The 27,348-nt window shown below is 33.8% G+C and overlaps 1 protein-coding gene across 10 annotated transcripts; it reads left to right on the forward strand.

Moving 5' to 3' along the window:
* Nucleotides 1–1,090: 1,090 nt before the first annotated feature.
* On the forward strand, nt 1,091–26,623 carry LOC124355022 (N(6)-adenine-specific methyltransferase METTL4). 10 transcript variants are annotated; one of them, XM_046805901.1, is made up of 9 exons: nt 1,091–1,157; nt 8,058–8,242; nt 11,205–11,355; nt 14,251–14,325; nt 15,941–16,261; nt 17,240–17,613; nt 18,790–18,964; nt 25,089–25,260; nt 26,474–26,623. In XM_046805901.1, the coding sequence occupies exons 5-9, from the start codon at nt 15,986–15,988 to the stop codon at nt 26,620–26,622; spliced, it is 1,146 nt and encodes a 381-aa protein (XP_046661857.1). In that variant the 5' UTR covers nt 1,091–1,157; nt 8,058–8,242; nt 11,205–11,355; nt 14,251–14,325; nt 15,941–15,985; the 3' UTR covers nt 26,623. The 10 variants fall into 10 exon arrangements, with proteins under 10 accessions (XP_046661857.1, XP_046661865.1, XP_046661864.1 ...); XM_046805909.1 differs by lacking the exons at nt 1,091–1,157; nt 11,205–11,355 and adding an exon at nt 10,416–10,494 and having other exon boundaries at nt 7,677–8,242; nt 15,945–16,261; XM_046805908.1 differs by lacking the exon at nt 1,091–1,157 and having other exon boundaries at nt 7,677–8,242; nt 11,205–11,358; nt 15,945–16,261.
* The last annotated feature ends 725 nt before the right edge of the window (nt 26,624–27,348 follow it).

A 27,348-nucleotide genomic window follows, 5' to 3' on the forward strand; every position in this document is an offset into this window, starting at 1 on the left:
TTAAGTGGGTACCAGGACATTGCGGTATAGAGGAGAATGAAAAGGTGGACAAATTAGCCAAAGATGCGATATTTAATGGTGAAATAATTCATACTTATGGATACCAAAACATGATTTTTACTCAGAACAAAGAAGATGTAACAAACAAAAATGTTTAGAGATAATGTGGGAAACAGATAAAGCTAGCTGGTATAAAAAATGTTCAAGTAGGATATCCTAGTAAACCCGTGGTTTAAAAATATAAAATTTAGTAGAAGCGAAATAATAAATATATGCAGAGCTAGGTTTGGACACGCAAAATATAAATGCGCACCTCTTTTCCATTAAAAATATTTACTCCACTTTGTTTGAAATGCTCTGAAGGAAAACAAGAAACATTAGACCACATAATAAGGGAATGTCCACAATATTTACACAATAGAGAAATTTGTTACAGAAAATTGAAAAACATTTACAAAAATAAACCTTTAGTGGAAATACTTTCAGAAAATAATTTTGATTATTACCAAGAAATAAATAAAATTTTTAAGTTCGATAAATAAACAATATATAAACCCCTCAAAACAGCTATAATACATCAATGTTATCCTGGATATTGGTGCTAAAATCCGAGGTCCAGTCCAATTTCGGAATAGGATGTCTGCTTGATGGACCCCCTTGCAGTGAAGATATTACCAGAACCATACCCTCCTTATATCCTATGATTTTAATGTCCTTCTTTTTTAACCGTACACTGATAGGCTCTTTAGGGAAATAAAATTACAATAATTTGTCAAAAAATGAATAGTCACATTAATATTTAATTTAAAAAACAAATTTTATGGTATTGTAATAAATTATTACTTCCACTCTTTCTCAATGTATGTATATATGTGGTATGAATAATTGTATATTTGCGAAGTGTCAATAGTTGTCAATACCTGTGGTAACCATGTGTGGCGTAATTTCGGGGGGTACAAGAACCCCGGAACTTTCACCATTAAAAAAGGCAACCACAATGAACAAAATAGAACCACGCGCTGCATGTTTTATTATAACTAGCCTGTCTATAAGACAAACTAGAATAAAAAAAAAAAAAAAAAAAAAAAAAAAGTCCGTTGTCGCAGCAGTTCACTATCAGTTCTGACCACAGTTGTGCTTTCGAATCGGTAGAGTGAGTGAGAGTGAGTATTAGAAATAGTTGTGGTTGCCATTACAATCTTGTACTAACAACCCTATTCCTGTACACTAACCTTAAAGTGGTTAAATGTAGAAATAACTATTTCTAGCATAATAGCTAAGTAATAGAACATAAATTAAATTTGATTTTCTGGGACTTTAATTTCTGAATAAATACAATTAACACATAAATAGAAAATACCACAATATATTTATTGATAGGCTGGACGTTCGCCATGGCGGACGGTCTAGCCAACCCTAATCTTTCAAACGAAATGGAAACAGAGTTAGCAGTGGCCACAATAATTGAAATCGAAAACAATAATGATGTTCTTAACACATTTGATAGTACGAATTTAAGTATGTCACCATGTAATGTAAGTAGTACAAATATTTCAAACACACAAACTAAAACAGATACACAATTTAAAGCAGACCTAGGGAATGAGTTGAAAAGAAAAAGAACCCAGATTGAGGATAAGACCGAAGTACATAATATAGATACTGACAAAACGACAAAAAAACCAAACTTAAGAAGGATTAGACAATATAACCAATATAATGACGGACCATTTGAAATTATAATTCAATCAATTGATCAATCAAAAATAAACCCGTTCGTAGTAGGAAAAATATTAAAAAAACATAATGAAGAAATTGATTATATCAAAAGATCCAATAGAAACCTAGTCATTACTTGCAAAAATTATTTAGCTGCAAATAGACTGCTTGATTCACCACATCTTAAACAATATAAAGTTTTTGTACCAGCCAATAGGGTTGAGTGCACAGGGGTCGTATACGCGGAACTAGAAGTTACAGAGGACGAAATAATGAATCCAGTAGCCTATACCCAATAGTTTTCGCCCAAAGAATTAAAAAGAGAATCTATAAACCAGACCAAGAACCAATAATCAAAGATACACATTTTATCAAAATAACATTTGAATCAGAAAAATTACCAGAGTACATAACCTTAAATTATGTAAGAATGCCTGTCGACAACTTTATAAAACCAATCAGACAATGCTACCGATGTTTTGATTATGGACATGTAGCTAGTGCTCCCTGTGGAAATACGAGGATTTGTAGGGCTTGCGGAGATCCCTTTCATTCAGATGAATGTATAAAACCTGTCTTTTGTAAGCATTGTAAAGGAGAACATTTTAGCAACAGTAAAATATGCCCAGAGTTTATTAGACAAAAAAATATTAACGAACGGATGTCCGTTTATAATGAGTCATTTCAAGAGGCTAGCATTCTTTACCCCCCTACAAAAACAAATGTAACTAGATACACAAAACATAAACCATTTACATACGTTCAAATCCTAAAGCAAGGAATAAATGTTGATGAACAAAATTTTCCTAGTTTAGGTACAGACCTATCAAATAAATCCAACAGGCAATTGTATAATATAGACAACTCAAATAAAAATACAAGATTAAACAATAGATATACACTTTTGGATACTGAGGAGGGTATTGACATTGGGCACGATCAAAACTATTCAGAAACATCAAGTACGGATAAAACCGTACTTAGTGCACACACAAAACCCACGGGCTACACTCGTAATGTTAGGGCGGATATTATAACAAAAAACAGTCCTAAAAAAGAAAACCAATGGACAGGTCAAAATCCTAAAACAAATACAAAACCTATAAAAATTATTCCTTCTCATATCAATTGAGAAAACCTAAATGTTCTACTGAAAGAAAAAATTAAAGACTTAAGACATAAATTACTGGAGGAAAGAACTCCTAACTTATCAAAAAGACGGTTAGATGACTTAATACAAGATTTTATGAAAAATGACATAGATCAACTGGACATAGGAAACAAAAACAAACTAGGTAATACTACACACAAATTAAACATATAACCACGAAAAAATAACAGACAATGACATTCACAGACCTAGAACTAAACTTATTTCAGTGGAATGCAAGAGCTATAAAAAACAAGTGGCCAGAACTTATAAACTTTCTATTAAAAAATAAAATTCATATTACTCTAGTTCAGGAAACCTGGCTAGACAAGACAGACAGACTACAAAACAGTAACTTCAACATAGTTAGGTTAGATAGGGAAGATGGCTATGGGGGTGTTATGTGTGTAATACATAAATCACTAAAATTTAGAATAGAAAAAGAAATTAACATTGAGAATGTTCAAATTTTAGCACTAACAATTACAAATCTAAAAAAGTATATAATGGTAGGTATATAATATATATTGTACAAATAAAAAAATAAATCAGAACTTTTGGTATGAAAATATTTTTTCTAAGGATAAAGGGTTTACTGTAGTAGGTGGAGATTTTAATGCCCACCACTCATTCTGGAACTGTAAAAAAACCAACAAAAGGGGAAATAATATTTTTAAACACCTTAGTGAATCCATGTTTATATTAGCAAATAATAACGAATATACTACAATACCTAATATTTATATACAACAATCCACGATTGACTTAACTTTTGTCACAAATGTGTTATATCCGTTCTTAACTAAATGGGAGGTAGGGAAAGATCCTATGGGAAGTAATCATTATCCTATTCTTATGACTTTCAATGTAAATTCTCATAACATACCTAATGAAAAAAATAAAATATACATAGGCTTAACACAAAAAAGAAATATTAAAAAAGCCAACTGGTCCCTATACTCTAACTTTATAGAAAACAACAGATTTTATAGATAACAACGATTCAGAAAAACGAATAGAAAAACTACAACAATTAATACTAGATGCTGCAGACATTGCAATACCTCAAATAAAATTACCAAATGTAAATAATAAGGCAGGATTTGTTCACAAAAACTGGTGGACAGAAGAATGTTCGAAGGCCATAGCTCAGAGAAGGCTAGCGTTCAATGTTTTTAAAAAAAACATGACCCCCTTAAACTACCATAAATATGAAGTAGCCCAATTAAAAGCAAGAGATACAATAAAATCAGCTAAACAAGAAGAGTGGGAAAAACTATGTCAGAAAATAAGTGATAAACAATCTAACTTATATGCTTGGAGGATAATTAAAAAAATTAGGAACTTAAATATTCCTGAGAAGAATGAAATATTAAACAATAATAATTTACAAGACAAATTTATGAAATATATAGTTCCTGACTATGTTCCACAATATAATGAAGTGAATACCCCTCTCATAAAAGAAACAAAACATCCCCTGGAGGAGGATTTTACATATCTCGAATTAGAATTAGCTTTAAAAAGCAAGATAAAAGATTCTGGACCAGGTATAGATGGCATTTCATATAGCCTAATTAAAAACTTACCAGTTAAAGCTTTAAAGATGTTATTAAATATCTATAATGATATATGGAACAATAAAATAAAAATACCAAATGCATGGAAAAAATTTAAAATAATAGCATTACTTAAACCAAACAAAGATAAATATGATGAGACATCGTACAGGCCGATTGCATTAATTCCATGTTTTATTAAAATACTTAATACAATGATCAAGTATAGGTTAGAATGGTTTGTTGAAAAAGAACAAATTATTCCGGATTCACAATATGGTTTTCGTAGCAAACGAGGCTGTGGAGATTATTTACTATTCTTAATTACAGAGATTCAAATAGCACTTACGCATAATGAACAGTTTTTCCTAACTTCCTTAGACATCAGCAATGCCTATGACAATATACATGTACCAACCCTGTTAGGTAAAATGTATAAGTTTAATATCCCAACAAGATTTATAGCATACTGCAGTAATTGGTTGAGTGATAGAGAGCTAATAATGTTACAAGAAGGACTAATAATTAAAAGAGTCACATGTAAAGGCATCCCACAGGGGAGCGTTTTAAGTCCACTACTTTATTCAATCTATGTATCAGAAATAAATCAAGTTTTACCTCACCCAACATTCTCAATACAGTATGCAGATGACATTGCAATATATACTTCAAATAAAAACTCTGACCTAGCTAAGGAAAACCTCCAAAAAGGCCTATACAATTTGGAAAACTTATTCAATAAATTGAATCTTAAAATAAATGGGAATAAATGTAAAATGTTGATATTTACAAGTAAAAAGAATCAACAAATAAATTATGAATTAAAAATAGACAACCAAATTATACCGGTAGTTGATAAATTCAAAATACTTGGAATCAATATTGATAATAAACTTAGCTTTGAACAACACATTATTATAGCTTAGAAAAACAGGGTCAAAAGGACCTCAATATATTAAAAAGCATATCTTGTGGTAAAAGAGGGGCTCACCCCAGATTAGTACTGCAAATATACAACAACATAATTAGCACAAAGATAAATTACTTTAGTTTCTTATTCAGTCATGTATCAAACAATATTTTGAAAAGACTAGATACATTACAAAATAATGCATTAAGAATAGCTTTAGGAGCATTTAAATCCACCCCTATTATGGCACTAAATATGGAAAGTTCAATATTACCTTTAGGTATAAGAAGAGATATACTCACTGAAAGACTGGTCTATAAGATAATGACAAATAAGGAACACCCTGCCTACACCAAATTAGGCTATCTAAATATGCAAATGAACAACATTTATTGGAATAAAAAGAAAATACCATCATATATTAAAGCAGTTAATAGCTTATACAGGTTTAACCCTAATATTGATGAATATCAGGAACAGATTACTAAGCATAGTGATTTGAACATCCCAGTATACTTAACAAAACATGTATTGACCTTTAAGCCAATCATTGGTGAAAATATAAATTCAAAGAAGAATACTAATAGTAGGGTCTTGGAACAGCAATTCAAATGTCTAATGAGCACATATCCTAAGAACTGCATAATAATATATACAGATGGCTCAAAAACCATTAAAGGTACCGCAGCAGCCATATTTGATCCTTCCAATGATTATGTGGAAAAATATACCTTAAATAAAAACATGTCAAGCTTTTCAGCAGAGCTGTTTGCAATATATAGATCAATTTCCCATGCAAATAAATTAACTAATAAAGAAATAATTATATGCTCAGATTCTCAAGCAGCTATTAAAACAATTGAATCTACAAGCTATACCGGTAAGGGTGAAGGGATAATTATGAATATTATTGCAGACTCTATTATGACTATGAAAAAAATCACATTTCAATGGGTTCCAGGACATATAGGAATAACAAACAATGAAATAGTTGACAAATTAGCCAAAGAAACCATAGATAATGGCAAAAAAAGGGATACAACACAAATACCAATGGAAGACTTTAGGATGTACCAAAGGAAATATCATGTTAATAAATTTATGAAAGAAGTTGAAGAGAATAAATCAGGTCAATGGTATAAAAAAGTTCAACCTAAATTTTCTAAATATCCTTGGTTTCAAAACAATAAATTACAAAGATGGAAGGTAATAAACTTATGTAGACTAAGATTTGGACATGCTAGGGTAAATTATCATCTTTTTCGAATCAAACAATATTTTACCCCATTGTGCCTACAGTGTACTATGGGAGTAAAAGAAACTGTAGGCCATCTAATCATGGAATGTCCTAAGCAACATTTTGCTAGAGAGCAAAGCTTTAAAAAAATTAACAAAATTAAAACCAATTTATCGAATGAAGAGAAATTAATAGAAATTCTACGAAGTTTAGATATGGAGCTATATAATGAGATTTTAAAATTTATATCAGTAATCGATAAAAATATATAATAATATACATTAAACACTGATACACTAGGAAACATATACAGGGTGTACATAAAGTCCTGCACGGGTATAATATTTTCTGAACGATAACAGATAAATAAACAAGATTTGGTACATCAATACTACACCTAAAAATCTACTTTTTGAAGGAACTATCAGTTTTCTGTAATATCATGGGGACGTCCCGCAAGGAGTCAGAAGGAAATCTTAAATAGGAGCATAGGTCAATATGGACATCATTTTAAAGGGCTTATCTAGCAGAGTTTAATGCCGCAAACCGCACCCAAAAAGATTGATCCAGTACAAAATGGCGGCTGTTCAAAGATTTTACTTGGTTACATTTTATTAGTAGCTAATTGTTACTGTTATCAGGTTTTCGCCGTTATCAATATATTAGGACCAAATTTGTAACCCTTGAGGATAACTAATGTCATAATTCACTTCTGTACAACTGACAAGCATAATGTAGTAGTTAGCTGCAGTATTTGTTTGGTTGCAGTTTTGCTTTACTGGGGTTATGGCTACTAATAAAATGTAACCAAGTAAAATATTTGAACAGCCGCCATTTTGTACTGGATCAATCTTTTTGGGTGCGGTTTGCGGCATTAAACTCTGCTAGATAAGCCCTTTAAAATGATGTCCATATTGACCTATGCTCCTATTTAAGATTTCCTTCTGACTCCTTGCGGGACGTCCCCATGATATTACAGAAAACTGATAGTTCCTTCAAAAAGTAGATTTTTAGGTGTAGTATTGATGTACCAAATCTTGTTTATTTATCTGTTATCGTTCAGAAAATATTATACCCGTGCAGGACTTTATGTACACCCTGTATGTCTCCTGGTATCCTGGGGTCTTTATTCCGTGGCCCACCAATTTCGGGTTAGGCTATACCTGACAGGCCCCAGGTGAGAAGACTAACCTCAGCTTTTCCAGTCCTAAGTATCCTATGGATAAAAATCCTTAGAGAAATCCCTGCTTTTACTAACACTACACTAATAGGACAATAACACTAAAAACACCAAATAATAGATGAGTGGAGATAATATTAAAATAACACTTGTGAAACTTATATGTCTAGTAAATTGTATGTGATAAAAAAATAAATAAATAGAGAAAGAAAATTAAAAATAACCTCTGGAAGTAATTATAAGCAGATGTACACTAACAAATTAACTATAATGGCAACCATAACATAGAAGCTTTTAAATAGGCTACGTGGAATAATTGTTCCGAGCCTTTTGCCAAAAATTTATTTGGCAATAAAATTTTAAAAAAAATAAATAAAAAAAGAAAAAAAAGTCCATTGTTCTTGTTCTTTCTGTTATCTAACTCGTAGTACTCTCTAGTCACCGTATTATTGGCATTTGTGGCAGAGTTGTCGGATTTCTTCGTTGTGTAAGTGTTTAAGTATTCAGTGTCAGATTTGGTTGTAAGGCATTGCATTACATGTGTGCATAATAGTACATATAGACAGTTAAGCATTTTGTAGCATAGCTATTGTTATATCCAATTGTTTGTTTTACTCGTTAAGTTTTGCTGTTTTGTTTTATTCTTAACATGAGCCATCAAAGTGTTGTAAAGTGTAAATTGGTGTATTGCCGTTGGAATGTAAATAAACAATCACAATGAATGCGTAAAACAATCTGAAATTCACCTCCAGTGGCATAAAACCGATACTTTTTGGTATGCTGTATCGTAGTTGTTTATCCGCGATGTTCACTGTAGCTTTTCCGTCTGTAGTTGTATTTTAAGTTTTTGTTATTCCGAAGTTACTACTTCTTTTGGCGGGCTATGGATGTATATTTTGCACTAGGGAAAAATTTTCGTCACGTCATGGATTGAAGCGTCACGCTTGTTCGCTCTGTAGCCGCTAGGGAGGACTATGGCGACCAGTATTACAGTTTATTGTAGCTTATTTAACTTAATTATTACTGTACTATCAATTAAGGACCCCATATTAAGACATGTTGAAGTTATACATATGAATGTATTGATTTGTCCTATTGATTGTAATGGCTTGCCAATGCAGTAAAAACATAAATAAAAATATGTGCACCGTCATTTTTAGCCTATGTGCAAAATAAATGATGAAATTATGACACTTTATTGCAATAATCGTTTGCATCATCTTACATTTTGTCAAGTGTCTTTGAAGGTATCACTAAAGTATAAATAATAATGATGTGTGAATAAGGTATTTAAATATGATCAATGTTAATATAATTAATTAACCTTATGCAATAAACCTTATTGCAGTAGGCTATACATTCTATATAATTAAACTTTTTCAGATCTATCCGGATATAAACCTACAATAAAATGAATTTTAATGCCAATTTGTATTTTCTTACATTATACGGAGAACGTTATTGCATCCAATTACAGATAGGATTTTCTTTTACTTCAGGCTCATGTCTGTTACTAGCCTATGCCCCGTTACCTTACTTACTTTTTTTTAGCTCTATTGTAATGGGAGCTAGGTTTATTTATTTATGTATGTACGTGAGTGTGTTAAGTGTGCTACATATCTGAGTTATATATGGTTAAAACTTATCGGCAATGTGGGTCGACCTATCTTTTCAACGACTCGTGCCCACGCACAGGCTTGCCTATGTGGGTACTTTTTTCCTATATTTTAAGTAATGTTAATGTTTTAATCATACTTGAAAATTACTATAGTATATATTACTCTATTATGGAACTGTAATTTCTTTATTTGGAAATAAATAAGGTTTTGAATTTTATAACCAAAATACTCATAAATTCGTAATAGATAACAGAAATCAGAACCGTTCAGATCTCCATACCAACTCGTAGATATTAGAGGTTTGTCTATAGTAATCGGAACTGCTTGGCTCTGCCCCCTCGTTTTTACTCCGAGGTCGCTGATTAGCCGTAAGTTCGGGGTTGGTCGGTGGTTGTCGGAACTGTACTGCTATGTCCCCCCACTCTTTGGCTCAGAGTATGCTGATCAGCCCTTTCAGATTAGATGGATGCCCCCTGAGGAACTCTTGAGACCATAAACACTTCCTAAATCAAAATAGTCTGTTTTGACCGACTGTGTAGTCGTGACCTAGGTATGAATTAACCTAGGTAAATTATTTTTGTTTGTAAACTTGAGTGTGTAGGCAGGTTAGGTTTTGTTATGTGTAGAGATATAATTTAAATTAATGCTGGCATAACTAAAACCATAATCTTACTGTTCTCAAGTTATAATGTTCATTGTCATTGTAAAATGTTGAAAATTAATCGGAATTATTATATTGTTCTTTTCAATTTATTAAAGGACATTCTTAAAAATAATCCAGGCTATATGTATTTATAAATATAACAATCGTAACAATAAAACATTTAGGCCTACTTATGTTTTACTATTTTGAAGGATAGGCCTAAACTTGTTGACACAAATAAAACATGTACCATTGTAGCCTAAGTGCTGCCATTACAGATGGGCAGTATTAGTGTCAGTAACAGATAATTAAGAGGTAACCTATTACCAGCATACTGTTATTTCAGTAACAAATGTGCTGAATGATTTTGTTTTCTCATAATGATTTTATGTTTTTAGGTTGGTAACCAGAAACAGCCGAGGCCATTTCATGCTTTGAATGAAATATTACGCTTTGGCATGTTATTATGTGATTTATGTAGGTTTAGATAAAGTTATCATAAATACAATAGTAGTAACAAAGTTAAACATAAAATGTACAAGCGCTTATGTGATCTGAGATTGAATTTGGGTACTCGGGTAGGGTACGATAAGCGGACCCGGTTTGTTATATCAAAATTGGCAAACAATATTACTTAATCAAACCATCGATATAATCAATCGATACTGATTAATTATTTTGAACAGTTAACTTTTAATAATCTGTATCAACAGCTGTAAACACTTTCAAAATAATACTCGTAATGTAATATTTCAATTTTATATAAGTAACATTTTATTATAAAAAATGGCAGTCAATTTTAGAAAATTACACGACATTGCTTTGATGATAAGACATTTTTTCGTGACTTCAACATGTGGGACTCGTACCGAAAAATCCATTATGTGAAATTTGTGGGAAAGAAACAACTGTAACTGTGAGAGGAGCAAATATGGTCGTCTTCAGTTTTCCTAATTTTGGTTATAATAATTTATTTGATCACTGTAAATATTAAATTCATATTTTAATTTAAAATATATGATTGTTATTGAGGACTATTAATAGATACTTTCATATTGATTGATAGTCTAGGATTTGAGATGCGAATATTAGGTATCGATGATTACATTCTTCGATATAAAAAACCGGGTCCCCTTATCGTACCTTACCCGGGTACTCAAATATAGATTTGGGTTTTGTTGTCATAGATGGAAAAACGTGATCTGGCAATGGAGGAGTTGGACGATCTGGAACGTGATCTGAGGTGGGGAAATACCGATCAGAAATTTCCCCCAGCCATCATTGTGGTCTTTAGCTCCACCCCACACTTCTGGTGAAATAAGGAAAACATCCCTTGAGGTAGTACGTAAATTTAAGCACAGATCACATGATCGCTTGTAATGGTTATAACTATTAAATATTTATAATACATATGTTTGTATAGCCTATTAACAAATAGTAGATAATGACTTTGTAGAACCCAATAATTGTGTTGTATGGTACAAATTTTAATTAACTTTATAGTTTTATCAGTCTGTGTTACATTATAGTGTTAATTTTTGTATACTAACATGTTACCATTGTAACAGGTTTATGGAACGTAATACCTCAACACTTTATTTTGTTTAAGTTATCAACAAACAACAATATTTCCTGTCTCTAGCAGCCGTTGCTCAAATACCATGCATATTATTAAATTTGTTTGAATTAATTTGGTACAATAATATCGAACTGAAATACGTTATATAGCCACTTTTAAGATTGCATTATAGTGAAGCTTATCTTTATGACAAAAAATAGTCGCATTTTAGATTATAGAAAATAATACAGCATTGTTTATACTAAGTTCGAACAGAGTAGTACTTACAATTAATTAGCAGGGTAAACATGTCTGACAGCATTTAAATTGCTCTAATTGTAATTCGATATCGATCATTCAAGTATTGGATGCTTATATACTGCAGCCAAAAAGCTCAAACTAATTAAATATATACATATATATATATATAAATATCTCTAGAAAATATTGAGGTGACGGTAATTATGAACTTAACGGCCAGAGTGGCTAAAATTTAGATTCACATTATTATCAACCTGAACAGAACAATATAAGATTTCACCAAATAACTAAATTAAAGGTCATTTCAAGTGGAATTTATTTTCTCATGTGGAGAAAAGTGTAGTTTTTCATTCTTTTACAGGCATCATGTGGTTTTGTTATGATCTTGAGTTAACCTTGTATCAGTTGCTGCTTACATTAGCTATTATGCCATCTTTGAATAAAAAAATCAAGTTAATTTTACCCAAAAAAGACGTTATTGTTTATTTAGACCAGGGCTGCCCAACCTACGGCCGAATCCGGCCCGCGAGTCAGTTTTATGTGGCCCGCCTTGTTGTCAAATACAACCAAATTTGTTTATAAGCATTTGAAATATTAAATAAATACAAATTTTGAGAACCAAGCAGTCCAGCCGATTTCACGTAGAACGAGCCGTATTCATTTGGTGGAGTATGAGTGTTGAAAGAAGTAAAGTAGTTGCAGACAGATTTCACTGACTACGGTGGTGGCTGCCGGCTGGCGAATAGAGCGCGCGTAAAGCACAGCGCGCGGTGCGGCGACGTAACCCCTACCCAACTCAGTTGTTTGGGGTTCCAAATCCCCTGGGATGTTGGCCTGCCTGGCCATAAAGGCTTTAAAATGTGGCCCTTGGGTAAAAAAGGTTGGGCACCTCTGATTTAGACCCAAGAATCAAATTTCATAATGTCAACATGAGAAAAAAATCCCTTGAGATCATTACTGCTAGTTAGGAAACACAACGTAACATAACAAACAAGTATTGTAAATTACTGTAACCTAACCATAACTTCCTACCATCTTTGCAAGAAAATTAGTTCCACTTTTAATGTTCTAAAAATCATTATTTGTCACTTTCATCTCCTAAAACCTTATATTGTTTTGTTCAGGAAGACGATTTCAATAGGTGAATAACGTGAATCTCGTTACGGTGTTACCAAACTTTCTAGAAACGAATAATTAGTGCAAAAAACAAGCAAATCTAACATAACCACAATAACCTAATTTCGTATGTACATAGGTACTATCTACTTATATACTATGTAGTAACCACTGATCACATTAAAATAGCTTTTCTCAAATTAAAAATAACACACACTACACAATGAACTCTAGTCTCCCTCTGAGAAAACACAACAACCAATTAAAAGAGAATAAATTAATTTCCTAATATTTTAACTCCTCACATAATCCCAATAAACACTTGATGCTATATTGAGCTGTTCTGACTGCAGAACACTCATTTAAGCTATCGGGAGCAGATAACACTGAAAATCATAGATAACAAGACACGGTACTTTGGGATTATACCGACCACACCAGTATGAAGAACACAAAAATAAAAATGTATAGAAACAAACATGATAGAACGAAAAAACAACTCTTTAATTATAAAATTACAAACTTACAAGCATTTCCAGGTATTGTGATCGGTATTGTTGTCGCTGTTATCTTATCTTTCTCGAGAATCCCGATTACGGCAGGCCGCACGGCATCATATGATTATTTAAGTTTTTTGCACGGTACATACTTGCCTTTCCATTACAATTCAATTTATATTTCTGATCAGCCCCTCTAGAATTTGATATTTTACTGATAGGTACTATCTCGAGGGATGTTTTTCTTTCGTTGACATCAGCGCGGGGCAGCACCGAAGGTGCTGGCGAAGCCCGCGCTGATGGCCGGAGGCACTCGCATTTTGGGTGGCGGAGTGTGATCAAGAATAAAAACAAGTTTTTAGTGTTTTTTCAATAAATAGTTTAGTTTTAGTTTGGTAATGTTTGTTTTTGTTGAATTTTTGTGTTTGGAGAAATGTAGGGGTAAAACACGAAGTACAACAAAGCGACGCACCAGCTGAAAGGGCGGCGAGACTCTGCAATTACGTTATCTACTAGACCGCTCGACTTTGACCTCTGTCTGAGGATGGGGAGGGGTTTGTGATGAGACAATTCCTGTTTTATATTGACGAAATATTGTTCTACGCTATTCTAGTAATCAGTAGAAGCAAAATATCAAATAACGATTTATGTCTGGGTGTGGATTTATGTCTGGGTGTGGTCGGTATAATCCCAAAGTACCCAAGACACAAATATAACCACAAATTGACATTTACATTTCAATTATAAAACCTAGTTATTTGTGATTTGCATCCCGTTAAGCCATATATATTTTTATTTCAGGAGGATGAGCAGAATACGTTAATAGCGGTGAAATTTTGATTGGCTACTCCAGCTGTTAACCTCACTGATAACGAGGTAAGATATAATTTTGTTTGTGTGAAGTTTTCAAAGTAACTCTAGTACTGGTGATTGGTGAAGCAACTTTCGAGCGTTGCTTCATGCGGTAGCCAAATCTGGTGAAGCAAACACGCATGTGTTCTCACTCATTTATTTATTAATATAAATGAAAGGTATCGCTATACATTTTGTGTCAAACGCAAGATAATATTTAATTGCTTTGTGTGTTGAGCCATCAGTTGAACTACAATCAAATACATAAATGGTTATGGTTTAAAATTTAAAACATTATTAACCTGTATTACTAGTATATTGTTTTATAACTGATTGGTTGATAATGGTTTTTGTATTTATTTTTTTACTTATAGTTTTTATATTGTAACATATAATACACACGGGCCCACGTTTTTCCTTTTAAGTTGTTATACAAATATTTAGTATCATTTTTTTAAATACAAAAATAATTGTATGATTCAGTATTTTTTATTTCAATTAAAACATCTGAAAATACAAGGAAAATTTAGTTTATTTGTGGGCATTTACATTTTTATTTACGTATGTTTTAAATCCTTCATGCTATTTTCATAAATTATATATTTAATGTTAGTCTAAAGGACACTAATGACATAAAAATAACAAATAAAGTATGGCACAAAAGTAACAATCTTTTTTTAAAGGTTGTTTTCAAACATTATAATAAAAGATTATTGGTTTCTGCAGAAATGTTAGTTTTGACTGTTTATATAGAAATAAATAAAATAGCATATTTTATGAGCTGTATAAAAATAGTTGGAATTAAATTTTACAGCTTTTTTGGAGAGGAAAGCTTATTATTTTACCCCAGCATTTTCATTCATTTATGGAAGTTTTTACAAAACAATAGTACAAACATCTTAAGAACTGGTACATAATTATATAATCTTATTCCTTATTGAATTGTGGTCATTTTGTATATTTTTACTAGTAAAAATGGCAAGACTTTAATAAGCGGCCTACAATCATTTGATCATCATTATCGAATTATTCGGTTACATTTCAATTGCATTACAATTCATTACCAAATTTCGATATTATATAATAATCATACAACAAGAATTATTATACATTAACAACATAAATAAAACATTGCAATAAAAAAATATCAACAATAACATTAAAAATAACAAAACCCACTTTAACCTGGACCATATGTTAGATTTTGTAAAGTGAGTTGTGCGCCCGATGAGGTACACGTTGCTATGCATTTCCTTATCATTTGTCTGTCTTGGTGATTTGTTAATTAGTAACCCACGCTTAAAGAAATACCTCAGACTATTGTGTACCCCGTCGGGTCCTCAATTGCTTAATTTTTTAGATACCCCTTGGGGTACATGGTGAAACAAACATTAATTATACTTATTGAAATCAATTTTTTGTGCAAAGTTGCGAAGCCTACATACTTTTCTCATTATGCTTGGGTGTTTAACATAAAAAAATTAGATTTTTTTGCCATTGTTATTAAAAAATTTTGTGGCAAATTAAAAGGTTTCGAAAATAGCTGTTTTTGTAAACTTGTTAAAATGGGGTTATAATAAACACAAAATATTGTTCTAATAACACTCTTCAGATCTATAATAAAATTGTTCTGTTTTAGACAGATATTAATCTGCTTCCAGTTGGAGTAGAAACCAGAGCAACAATGAGTATAATATGTGAAAGTAGCAAAGGTTGGGTCATTGATCATGCAAACTTTATAAACAGTGTTTATTTGAATGTTGATTCTGAGACCAACCATGAGTCAAATCGTTCTTCAAATAGTTTTGTATTAAATGAACATTTGTTTGAAATAGTAACACCTTTTTTGTTTGATTTGGAAGCTTCAAGTGTGTTATCACCAATAAGCAAAAAAAGGAAAAAGAATGAAAGAAAGAAGCATTTAAGTGACATCAATTCCATCTGTGGTACTCATTCAGAGGTGAGGATATTTTGTTTATTTCAGAGTAAATTGTGGAAGTGTTACCGACTGTTTTACTTTTAAGTATTTATTGTATATTGAATGGGTTGTGTGATGACAATATACAGTAAAACAAACAAATAGACCCTTTTTGAACAATCTATTTATTACAAATTCCTACAGTTATTATGACAAGTTTATTCATAAAATAAAATAATAGTTTTAACTACTGTAGCATGTTTAATAAGCCTTGTAGCACAGTGCCTATGGCTCGGCTGAATCGGAGAGCCAGGAGTTTGCAATTGCAGTCCAATTGTAGTAAACTTATGATTTAGTCCCTCTATTTTAACCTAGAGCTGTTTTAATTGTAGCTTAACCCATTTAATAAATATAAATAAAATAACACATTCATATTTATTGTTAATAGAATAGGTTGGACGTTTTAAGCTTTAATTATTTGCTTAGAAAAAATAAATATCAAAAAGTTGTAATATAAATAAAAGTACACATATCAAATTGTTCTTGAATTATATAATTAGAAAAGTTTATATTCCCTCTAAAACTAATGATTGTATATGTATTATTGTCACCACTTATTTTTGGTAGTTTGTTAGTTTATAAATAGTTAACTAATAACAAAGATAGAGATGCTAGTTCACTTGATACAAAAATCACCACTAGAAAGCAGTAAATGTCCTTTGGAATGGAAAAATCATTCATAACCAACCAGCTGTATGCGAGGAAACATGTTAAGACAAAAGTAACTCTGAAGGTACTAGCCTGGCAGAAATACTCACCATTGAAAGGATTAAAGAATTAATATACTAGTTCATACTTTTACTTAATCAGCTGTAGTATCTAGTTAAAGTATATACTGCTCTTAGTTAATATTGTAAGAAATGTACAAATTCATTAACTGTATTGGACATGAATATAACAAAAGAGTTCAGTTGTAAGAAACTGGACTGACAGTAAATTTGATTCACTTTCTCATTCTAGGTTACCACTGTAAAGTCTGCATTGACAGAACTTGTGGCATTGGCTCAAGAAAAAGGACATTTCAAAGTGAAAATTGGCAATGAGGATTATACCAGCAATAATGAAACGGCTAGACAATGTTCAATGTCGTTTTTTAATGACATATGCCAAGAGAAGTTGCCCAAATGTAATGGAGGGAACACATTCGAGAAGCCAGTTCTGGCAAACATATACGGGGAACACTACTTGATACCAAATACTTCAAGGTTTTACTGCTGTGATATACGTGAACTACATTTAAGTCTTGAGAAAAGTCAATTTGATTTTGTTTTACTTGACCCACCTTGGTGGAACAAATATATTAGGAGGCGGAAAATGAAGCAGGAAACAGGAGGGTGAGTATACATTTTTCTTTAATTTCATGTCATCATCATCATCATCATCATCCTCCGACGTTTCCGTTATCACGGGTCGTTGTACACAGCCTTCTCCACTTTTGTCTGTCATTCCAGGTCTCCTCTTCCTCCACCTGTATTTTCTGTAGTCCCCTTCTCTCTATGTCTTTCCACACTTGGTCCTCCCATCTTCCTCTTGGTCTTCTTCCTCTTTCCTCCTTCTCCAGTGCTATTCTAGGCATTCTATTATCTCCCATCCTCTTCACATGCCCCAACCACTGTATTCTTCTTCTTTCCATTGTCTCTTGCAGTGAAACTATGTATTAATTTCATGTATTAGCTCTAATTAAAGTTGGATGTTGTTTCCTTCTAGTGAGGAATCTTAGGGTTGCAGAAGATATCACCCTTCATGTAACCTTGATTACATACATAGATCAATCTAAGATAAGGGGAGGATCAGGTTCGGAGATACATGAAACCCAATCAGGAGGAGTTTTCAGGTGCCTTTGAGTAAGTTTCTGTCTCTCGGGTCAAAGTGGAAATCTGATGCTTTATTATTAACAGTGTATTTTTTCACAAATAGTCTTGCAGCTCAGAAATCTTATAAATCCAAGACTGTTCAGGACTACTTGACCACTTTGTTGAGTCTCCAAACTACGAAGACTCATAGTTTCTTTCTTTGCTAGATATAATTTTCTTTTTATATTGGGTATCAAAGATATTGGGACTAACGATTATCTGATTTCTGAGGGAATTTTGATTCCGATTCAATGAGTTGGCATGTGAAGGTTCATAGTCGTTCATAGGACCATGTACTGTGGAATTTCCAGGAACCTTGCTTGTCAGCCTGCCAGTTGCTGGCCATAAGAGTGGCACAAAAGGCGAGAGGTGTTCCTTGGTTGTAGGTCTCCATATAAGTAGGCTCGTATTTCCTTTCCTTTTAAGGCAGGCTGCAATATGATGGCCTGTAACTTGTAAATGAGGACAGACAATAGGAAGGGATTTTTTTTGCTATGTCTAAGTGTTTTTGGACATAGGTCTTGAATGGAATGGAACGGAATAGTAATGAAATCAAGAACTCTACTTGCAATCGATTTATAGTTTTGATTTCAAAACAATTGGTTCATTTATTTGTAACATTTACTACTTAATAATAAAAACTGTTTTCATTCTTAGGTACAATATGATGTACAATGAAGAAGTTGGATCACTGCCGGTAGGAGATTGGTTAGCTGCTGATGCTCTGGTGGGTGTTTGGTGCACCAATTGTGCTCGCCACGAGAAGGATGTCATATCCCACTGGTTTCCTAAATGGGGTCTCCGCCATGTTTCCACTTGGTTCTGGGTCAAGGTCAGTTTAATTTGATAATGTGGCTAACACAATTTTGCCAACTTATGTTGTCTTGTAAAAATTAAATGCCAAAATATTTTAACAAAGGATTAATTATATCAAACCTAACATCTCTATAAGAAATAATGATATGAATGAAAGTATTTTTGTTCACTTAAATCTGTGGAATAAATAATGTGTGGTCAATTATAGGGCAATATGATGATTGCAATTAGGCTGAGTATTTTAAATTAGCCGCTAAACACAATACTGCACTATATGTTGTAATCAGCTTATTGAAATTACTTTTCTGGTCAATATGTATATTTGTTTAATTTTTTCATATTGTCTATTATAGTTAGCAGTTTAGTATTATAGTACAGAATGAATTGGTTTACAACACCCTGTATATTCTAATCAAATGGTTTTAATAACCCCATGATCACAAAATGTTATTGAGAGAAATAAAACCCTAAAATCATCTCACAGAAGATACTGTAAGACAAAACTAAATTTAGATAGTTGATTTGAAAAAATAATTTTATTAGTACAAAATAATCACCAATCTACATTACTAAAAGCAATGAGGACCTTTTTTGTATGAATGAGAGCTGCCTTTTATAACTCTTCCCATATTACTCTTACTAAGCATTATGTACTTATTAAATAAGCAATGCTAACATTTTGAAGACAAACTTGATGTTTATGTCAGATAACAGTAAAATATTTGCCAAGTTTAAAATTAATATCTCAAATTGTTATTGAGAACAATGTTGTGATTTGTAGGTAGACTGAAACTACAAGTGATACAACTAGATTTATCTGTTGTGGAATACATGCAGTTTTGCACATAGAGGGGAAGAAGCGTGAGGAGGGGCTGCTATGGCAACATTGTACCCGTTTCACGATGTCACGGTTTTCAGCTACTTAGTTAGATTTATAAAACTATTGTTACCATCCGCATGTATAACTATCATGTGACTACATCTACTTACTGTTGATTTTAAACCTTCTATTTCACTCGCAGCCCAACTTTTCCTGTAGAAATACTTCTATGGAAATAGGTTTTGTCCGTGTACACAATTGGCTGGTCTGCTTCACTGTAAGCTCTCAATTTTTTCAAATATTTTACTCTTAAGTTCCTGGTGTTGGACTTTCCAAAAGAATATATTTTTTTTGTTTTGAGTTTTTCCATTTAAATCCAAGCTTTCTAATAATTTGTCTAAGACTAGATATAATCCTTTTTACTGAAAGTTAATTTGTTTTTTGTCTGGCTACATGGAGAATTCCTTTTAATGTTAGTCGTCCATCTTCTTTGTGATGGAGCTCATTTGCATTCTTCTAAGAATGAAAATTAGTTTCAATTTTCTTGCTAGAAATTTTTTTCTTGGTGTGAAAAGCTATTTGAGTCTGTATGATTGTCTCCTTCTTTAACTATTCTAATTATAGAGACACACAAAACAATAGTACTAGCTTCCTGCTCTTTATCACCCACACTGTTTTGACCTGTTAATATCTAGAAAGTATTATTTCTAAGAAAAGTATTATTTACTTGGATTATTTGTTTTTGCTGACAATAGATAATTTTTTATTTCTCTTTTTGCATTTTTTCAGATACACTTGGTTGGTCCATTATTACTTACCTAAAAACAACACTTCTTTGATTACGAAAAGAGGATTGTAACTTTAGTGAGCATAAAATATTATCACATTCGCTAATATGCTGTAATAGTGACGAACAGTGGCTACACTTACAGATGCCGCGTGGAAGGAAGCCACTTGAGTGTACGCACCATGCCTCTGCCCCTCTGTGAATCTTGACATCGAGTAACTGTGGTGTACATATCTGAATCTAATATAAATAGTCAGCTATCTAAAATATATTTGTTAAGATAGGAATGTTGATTATCGATCTGGCCGTTGGCGGTTATATGTATGTGACGTCATATGAGACCATACTGTTTGAATAAATCCTATTGGCTACTGAGGTCACGCCACTTCTCCCCGCCAACGTACCTTACCGTTCCAGCAGGAGTGTTCTCCCCAGTCCAGTTTTTACCCACGCGTCCGTGAAAACCCGCGTCCTCACGACCAAGATGTAGTACAATAGTTTTCCTTAATTGGTGTAATTTTTATTACCCGGTTTTTATTACCACCGGCCACGAACATCACAAATGGCGACGAGGGATTTGTGGGAAATTTAGTATTAGTGCGAAATTCCGAGTGTACATCGCCGCTGGACATCAACAGTGAAACACCACGTGCGCGAACAACACGAGGACAGTTTTGATCGAGTGAAAACATCACAAAATGGCGGAGTGTACGATGTGAACATCACGGAGATTAACAGTACGAATTTTCTTTAGTTTTCAAACCAATTAGTGTGGGAGGAAAGTGTGTAGCGTATGCAACCAAATTATTTTAGCTACGAGTTGATGTGGCAAGTACAATTAGACGAAACTACCGTTTCCTGTAACTAATATAATGGCGGCAAATAGGCGGTTATCGGGGAATATGACGGGTCAGTTGAAACCTGGGCGTCATACATCGAACGTTTTGAGCTGTATGTGGGCTGTAATAGCATTGACACGGGTAAAAAGGTCAGTACGCTTTTAACTGTGATAGGGGTGAAAAACGTATAGTTTGTTGAGAGACCTGTGCACTCCTAATAAACCGTCGGAAAAAAGACATTTAATGAAACTGGTGCAACTTGTGCAAAAACATTTATTCCCGACTCCTAGCTTCATCGCGGAGCGATATCGTTTTAGTAAAGCGAGTACAGTTGGAAGGCGAGTCGGTTGCCGAGTATATTGCAAATTTGAAAAAAATGACAACCCATTGTGACTTTGGCGCGTCGCTAAAATGATTACTTGAGAGACAGACTGGTGAGTGGCATCAGAAGTGAAAGTGCCAAACAAAAACTTTTATCGGAAGCCTCGTTAACGTTTCGAGCAAGCGACCAAAATAGTGCTTTCAATGGAGCAAGCAGAAAAATCGGCGGCAGCTCTATCAGTCGGAAGACCCGAGCGGATCCATCAGTTGAGCAGCGTGGTGGCCAGGAGGGGGAGATTCGGAAATGGCGCACCGCATTCCCAGACGCATTCCCAGACATGCACGGAGCGACAACGCTGGAGCGGCCTGGAAGGGAGCAGGGGGAACAGCCAAGGGTCAGCGGCGGCTCGTCACCAGGGCCTTCTGGATGGCAGCGGCGATCTCCGCCAGGTGGCAGTGGCAGTGCGCAATGTTTATGTTGTGGCCTCACAGGGCATTTCCGTTCACAGTGCAGGTTATTAGGTGTGAAGTGTCATTTCTGTGGTAAACAAAAACCACATAGCAAAAGTGGTGTCGTTCTAAGTTAGCTGGTCGGCAAGGTAACAAATGTAAATAGAGATAAGACTAATTTTAGAGATAGTTAAAAGCACTGGGAATTCCAAAAATTATCGCAAACATAACTACCTAGAAGGTGTTGATGACAGTAATCAGGTGTCAGCGGGACACTGAGCAATTTGTGGATGATGTAGCCAATTTATTTAGAATGAATGAAAATGTGACTGACAGGGGTCAGGTAGACCCAATTCAGCTTGATTTAATTGTTAATGGTAAAAGCTTAACGTTTGAGGTTGATACAGGGGCTTCTGTGAGTGTTTGCAGTGAGGAATATTACAAATTCTCATTTCCAGATGTGTAAATTAGAACCTAGTAAGTTGACACTCAGCTCTTATACTGATCAAAACCTATCACACCTGTAGGCAAGATCAAAGTTGAAGTTAATTATAACAAAGTAAACAAAGTAATGGACTTTGTTATGTCTGTATCAAGTCCAGTGCTCATCCACTTATAGGTAGGGAATGGTTAAGTGCTCTAGGGGTTGAAATTTCGTTTTAAAAATAATGACAGGTTATTTGAGATAAGTAGAACGATGCTGATAGTTGTCTTGAACTTAAGAACAAGTTGTTCAAAGAATTTCCTAAGGTATTCAGTGACGAGATAGGTTGTTTTAAAGGCGAGCCTGTTAAAGTTAACAGTAAAAGACAAAACACGGTTCCTAAATATTTCAAACCTAGGGCCAATACCTTTTTCCCTGAAAGCCAAGGTTTGAAAACGAAAACTAGCTAGGCTAGTAGATGAGAAAGTGTTAATACCTGTAAGTAGCTCAGATTGGGGTACGCCCATAGTTTCCTGTATTAAAGAAATGTGGTTCAGTCAGGATTTGCGGTGATTTTAAAGTAACCTTGAACCCTTGTTTAGAAGTAGAAAAATTTCCGTTACCAAGAATAGATGAGTGTTTGCAAACCTGCAAAAAGGGCGAGAAGTTTAGTAAGATCGATTTGTGTCAGAGCAATATTACCCAATTAGAGTTAGATCCAGAGTCTCAGAAAAAACTGTGTACCATAAGTACACACAAAGGTTTATTTTGTTATTCCCGTGTCCCTTTTGGCATAACTTCAGCAAGTGCTATTTTTCAAAAGAAAATAGAGCAGACTCTCCAGGGTATAGATCAAATTGCAGTATTTTTTAGTTGGATATTCTAATAACCGCTGAAAATGATAAGGGCTCATTATGAGAAGTTAAGAGGAAGTGTGTAAGAGGTTGAATGAGAAAGGCTTAACTGTCAAAAAAGAGTAAATGTACTTTCTTTGCCTAATCAAGTAGAGTTATTTGGGGTTTGTCATTGACAAACACGGTTTGCACACCGATCCAAGAAAGTAGAAGCAATTCAAGAAACGGCACCTATCCCATCCTCGTCGCCATTTGTGATGTTCGTGGCCGGTGGTAATAAACCGGGTAATAAAATTACACCAAATTAAGGAGAAAACTATTGTACTACATCTTGGTCGGGAGGACGCGGGTTTCACGGACCGTGGTTATCGCACCCGCGACAAATGGTTAGTGCTACGGTAATTAAGCAGATCACCAATGTTATATTACGAAGTTGAATTGACGTCTGGCATTGTGTTCAGACGGATATTGATCAGATTGTAGCCGTGCAGGAGAGCCAGTCTGATGTAAACAAACAGGTAGAATCAGCTGACGCTTTCGATGACAGTTCCTTTTTCCCCCGGTCATGACGCCGGTGGTGGCGGCGAGAGCCAATAGCAGAGAGTGCCACTCTCCGCCGAGCGGCCGTGTGGCTCGCTCCCCTCCCCTCTCAGTGTCGTGCCGTTCTAACGGTAAACAAAACAGTGATCGTGGCAACACGTCACCGGCTGCGACGGGCTGCAGCTGTCATGCCGCGCCAGCTGTTCCCAAGCAACAACAATGATAGACGCTATCCTGTGCGGATTAGAAATCCCGTGGATAGGCTGAACTTGTAAATTATAGTGTTTTGTTCTTATTTTAGTTTGTTTCATTATATTGTTTTATTTGTCTTAGTTGTGATAACAAAGCGTTCATACCATTTTGCTTTATTGTAGTTTAAGGAAAATTTATTGATGTTACTGTATTAATGTGTTAATTGAAATTTCAACAATGTTTTTTTGTTAAACTATGTAGTGTGTTATCTTGCAGTGTTTTTCAACTTTGGAAGGGAGGAAATGTGGTGTACATATCTGAATCTAATTTAAATAGTCAGCTATCTAAAATATATTTGTTAAGATAGGAATGTTGATTATCGATCTGGCCGTTGGCGGTTATATGTATGTGACGTCATATGAGACCATACTGTTTGAATAAATCTATTGGCTACTGGAGGGTCACACCACTTCTCCCCGCCAACGTACCTTACCGTTCCAGCAGCGAGTTGTTCTCCCCAGTCCAGTTTTACCCACGGTCCGTGAAACCCGCGTCCTCCCGACCAAGATGTAGTACAATAGTTTTCCTTAATTGGTGTAATTTTATTACCCGGTTTTATTACCACCGGCCACGAACATCACAGTAACCACAGAAAATTCTAGCTGTATACCAATTGTGGAACATTCCCTCTTCTCTCTGGGAAAACATTTGTGCCATTATTATTGTAAAAAGTGCTGAAAATAAAGCTCTTTCCATCATTCGGGAAAAATATTTAAAAAAAACCTTGGGCTCTGAATAACAAAAAAGCTTACATATATTTCGATTTTCAAGGAAATCGACATAATAGTCTTTTTGTTCAAAATTGTTGGATTTTTAGGAATAGTTTTAAAATTTTCCTTGTCCTGTACTCAAGGTGACAATGAGTGGGGTACCAGTGTGTCAGTTCTCTCCACCCCCTGGCAAGCAGCCTTACGAGAGGGTACTTCTAGGAGTTGCTGCTGCAAGAATAGACAGGTTGCCCCCCGACAGCAGGTGTATCATCAGTGTTCCAAGTGCCATACACTCGCACAAGCCTCCACTCTCTGGTGAGTTGTTCTCACTGATTCTTAACTTTTTGTAACTTCTGCCCTGGGGAGTCAATCTCCATATGTCTGTAATTTAAAATTTAAACCACTCAACCAAAAAAAGAACTTACTTCATTTAATGTGTAGCTAAGGTTGCCAAATCTCTGGAGTTTCCCAGAGATAACCAGTTTTTGGGGAAATTTCCAAAAAACTAATAATATCCCCTTGTTTAAGTTTGTGATGAAATTGTGGTATATAATGGAACTCTTGTGTTGAAATTGTCACTTGACAGATTGCAATCTACCCTCGAATTTAGGAACAAACCAAACCTGTAAACAAAAACTGCATATACCCCAGAAAACCAAAGGTAAAAAGGTAAACATATTTAGTGTCTCCCTTCAAATGGCCAAAGCTGCAAATAAAGTAAATTTACTTAAGCTCCAAGTACCTGCCAAGCCTAATGACAAAATGAAATTAAGTAATTCCGCACCACTTAATTCAAAATTAAAAAGAAGTGATGAAAGCTTTAAGAACCTCTTCTTAAATCATATTGCATCATTATGGCTCTGCTGGGGCTAGTGGTGATTTGTCATGGACTAACAATGAAGCTGCCTTAGCATCAATCCAATATCAGTTACAGCTGCCCCTCTCTTCTAACAATACAAGTTTCCAGCGTCTTCAACATACAGCCCATTTTTTAGATCGCAAATCAACGACACAGACTACAAAATAACTTCCTCAAAACATACACATTAAGTAAAAAAACATAAATCCCTTAGAATTCCTGATGTTACAAAATAAATCCCTTAAAATTAACATAATAAAATAGACTTATTCAACGACCTCATTGAATAAGATAACACTCTTAGATAACACGTCTATAGATAACACTCTTCCTGATGTAATTATCTTGCTTAATTGCAACCAATTACAGCAATGAAATGGTTTGTAATTTATCTGTAAATAAACATATTTTATATACAGAGTGTGCCAGAAATGGAGATCCCAGGTTTGAATCTAAAAGTTTTCAAATGTAAACTTGTGCCATATGGCTTAAAAAAGGAATGGTGGATAAAAAAACTAGCAAGCATATGTCTATTTTCCTGGTTCTTTGTTATATTTACATACCTTGTCTATTCAATTGAGCAATACGTTATTTTAATGTATACTAATAATACTTATTAATGCTCCTTCATATCATATTTTCACAATTTGTATTGTATCCGTGTTGCAGAGATTATGAAGTCATACCTGCCACACAAGCCACGGTGCTTGGAACTGTTTGCGAGGTACCTTCAGCCCCACTGGGTTAGTGCAGGAGACCAAGTACTCGCCTTGCAGAACACTAAACTTTACAAACAAATACAATTGTCTGCCTCTTGAATAATGTATCTTGTTATTTCCTTGAAGTTACATTCTATTACGGAAACTATTGGATATATTCAATATATCTCTTCTCATGGTTTTACCTCAAATAACATGCATTGTTGTGCCAACTTTCTCTTGGCATTTAAATTTTGTTGTATTTTTAAAATGAAATCAAATTTAAAGTTCCCTCATTAATAGTACTGGTTTTATCTTTGTATGTAATTCAGTGTAATGAATTGCTTAAGATCAACAATGTCCACCATATATAGATCCATATGGTGAATTAACTCTCAAGCACAATTAAATTATAAATTTTGTTTTTAACCCATTTAGTGCTAACATTAGAAAATCAAACATTAGTGTTCATGAATCAAAATGAAATGATCTTTCCATTGTATATGACAAACTACTCTCCGATAAAAAAAATGTTTATATACCCGAGTTTTAAGTTAACCACAAACTAACCACTATAGCTGCAATAACGGGATTTATATTAAAATATAGCTTTTCTATTTCTGCATTTAGACACGTACAAAAATAAATTTACAAACAATTACTTCCAGTTTTTATGTTGATAACAATGAAAACAGGTACTAGTTTTTAGTGCTTTTCAACCAAACTAGAACTTTGAACATTTCTAACCCGTAAACTTAGGATCTGATTATGACCACTTTTTTTATATCAGATATATACAAAGATTAATGTTTTTGGGTATGTAATTTTAGAGTTATATGAAAACTT

The sequence above is a fragment of the Homalodisca vitripennis genome, chromosome 2 (genome assembly GCF_021130785.1).
Source record: "Homalodisca vitripennis isolate AUS2020 chromosome 2, UT_GWSS_2.1, whole genome shotgun sequence".
NCBI lineage: Eukaryota > Metazoa > Arthropoda > Insecta > Hemiptera > Cicadellidae > Homalodisca > Homalodisca vitripennis.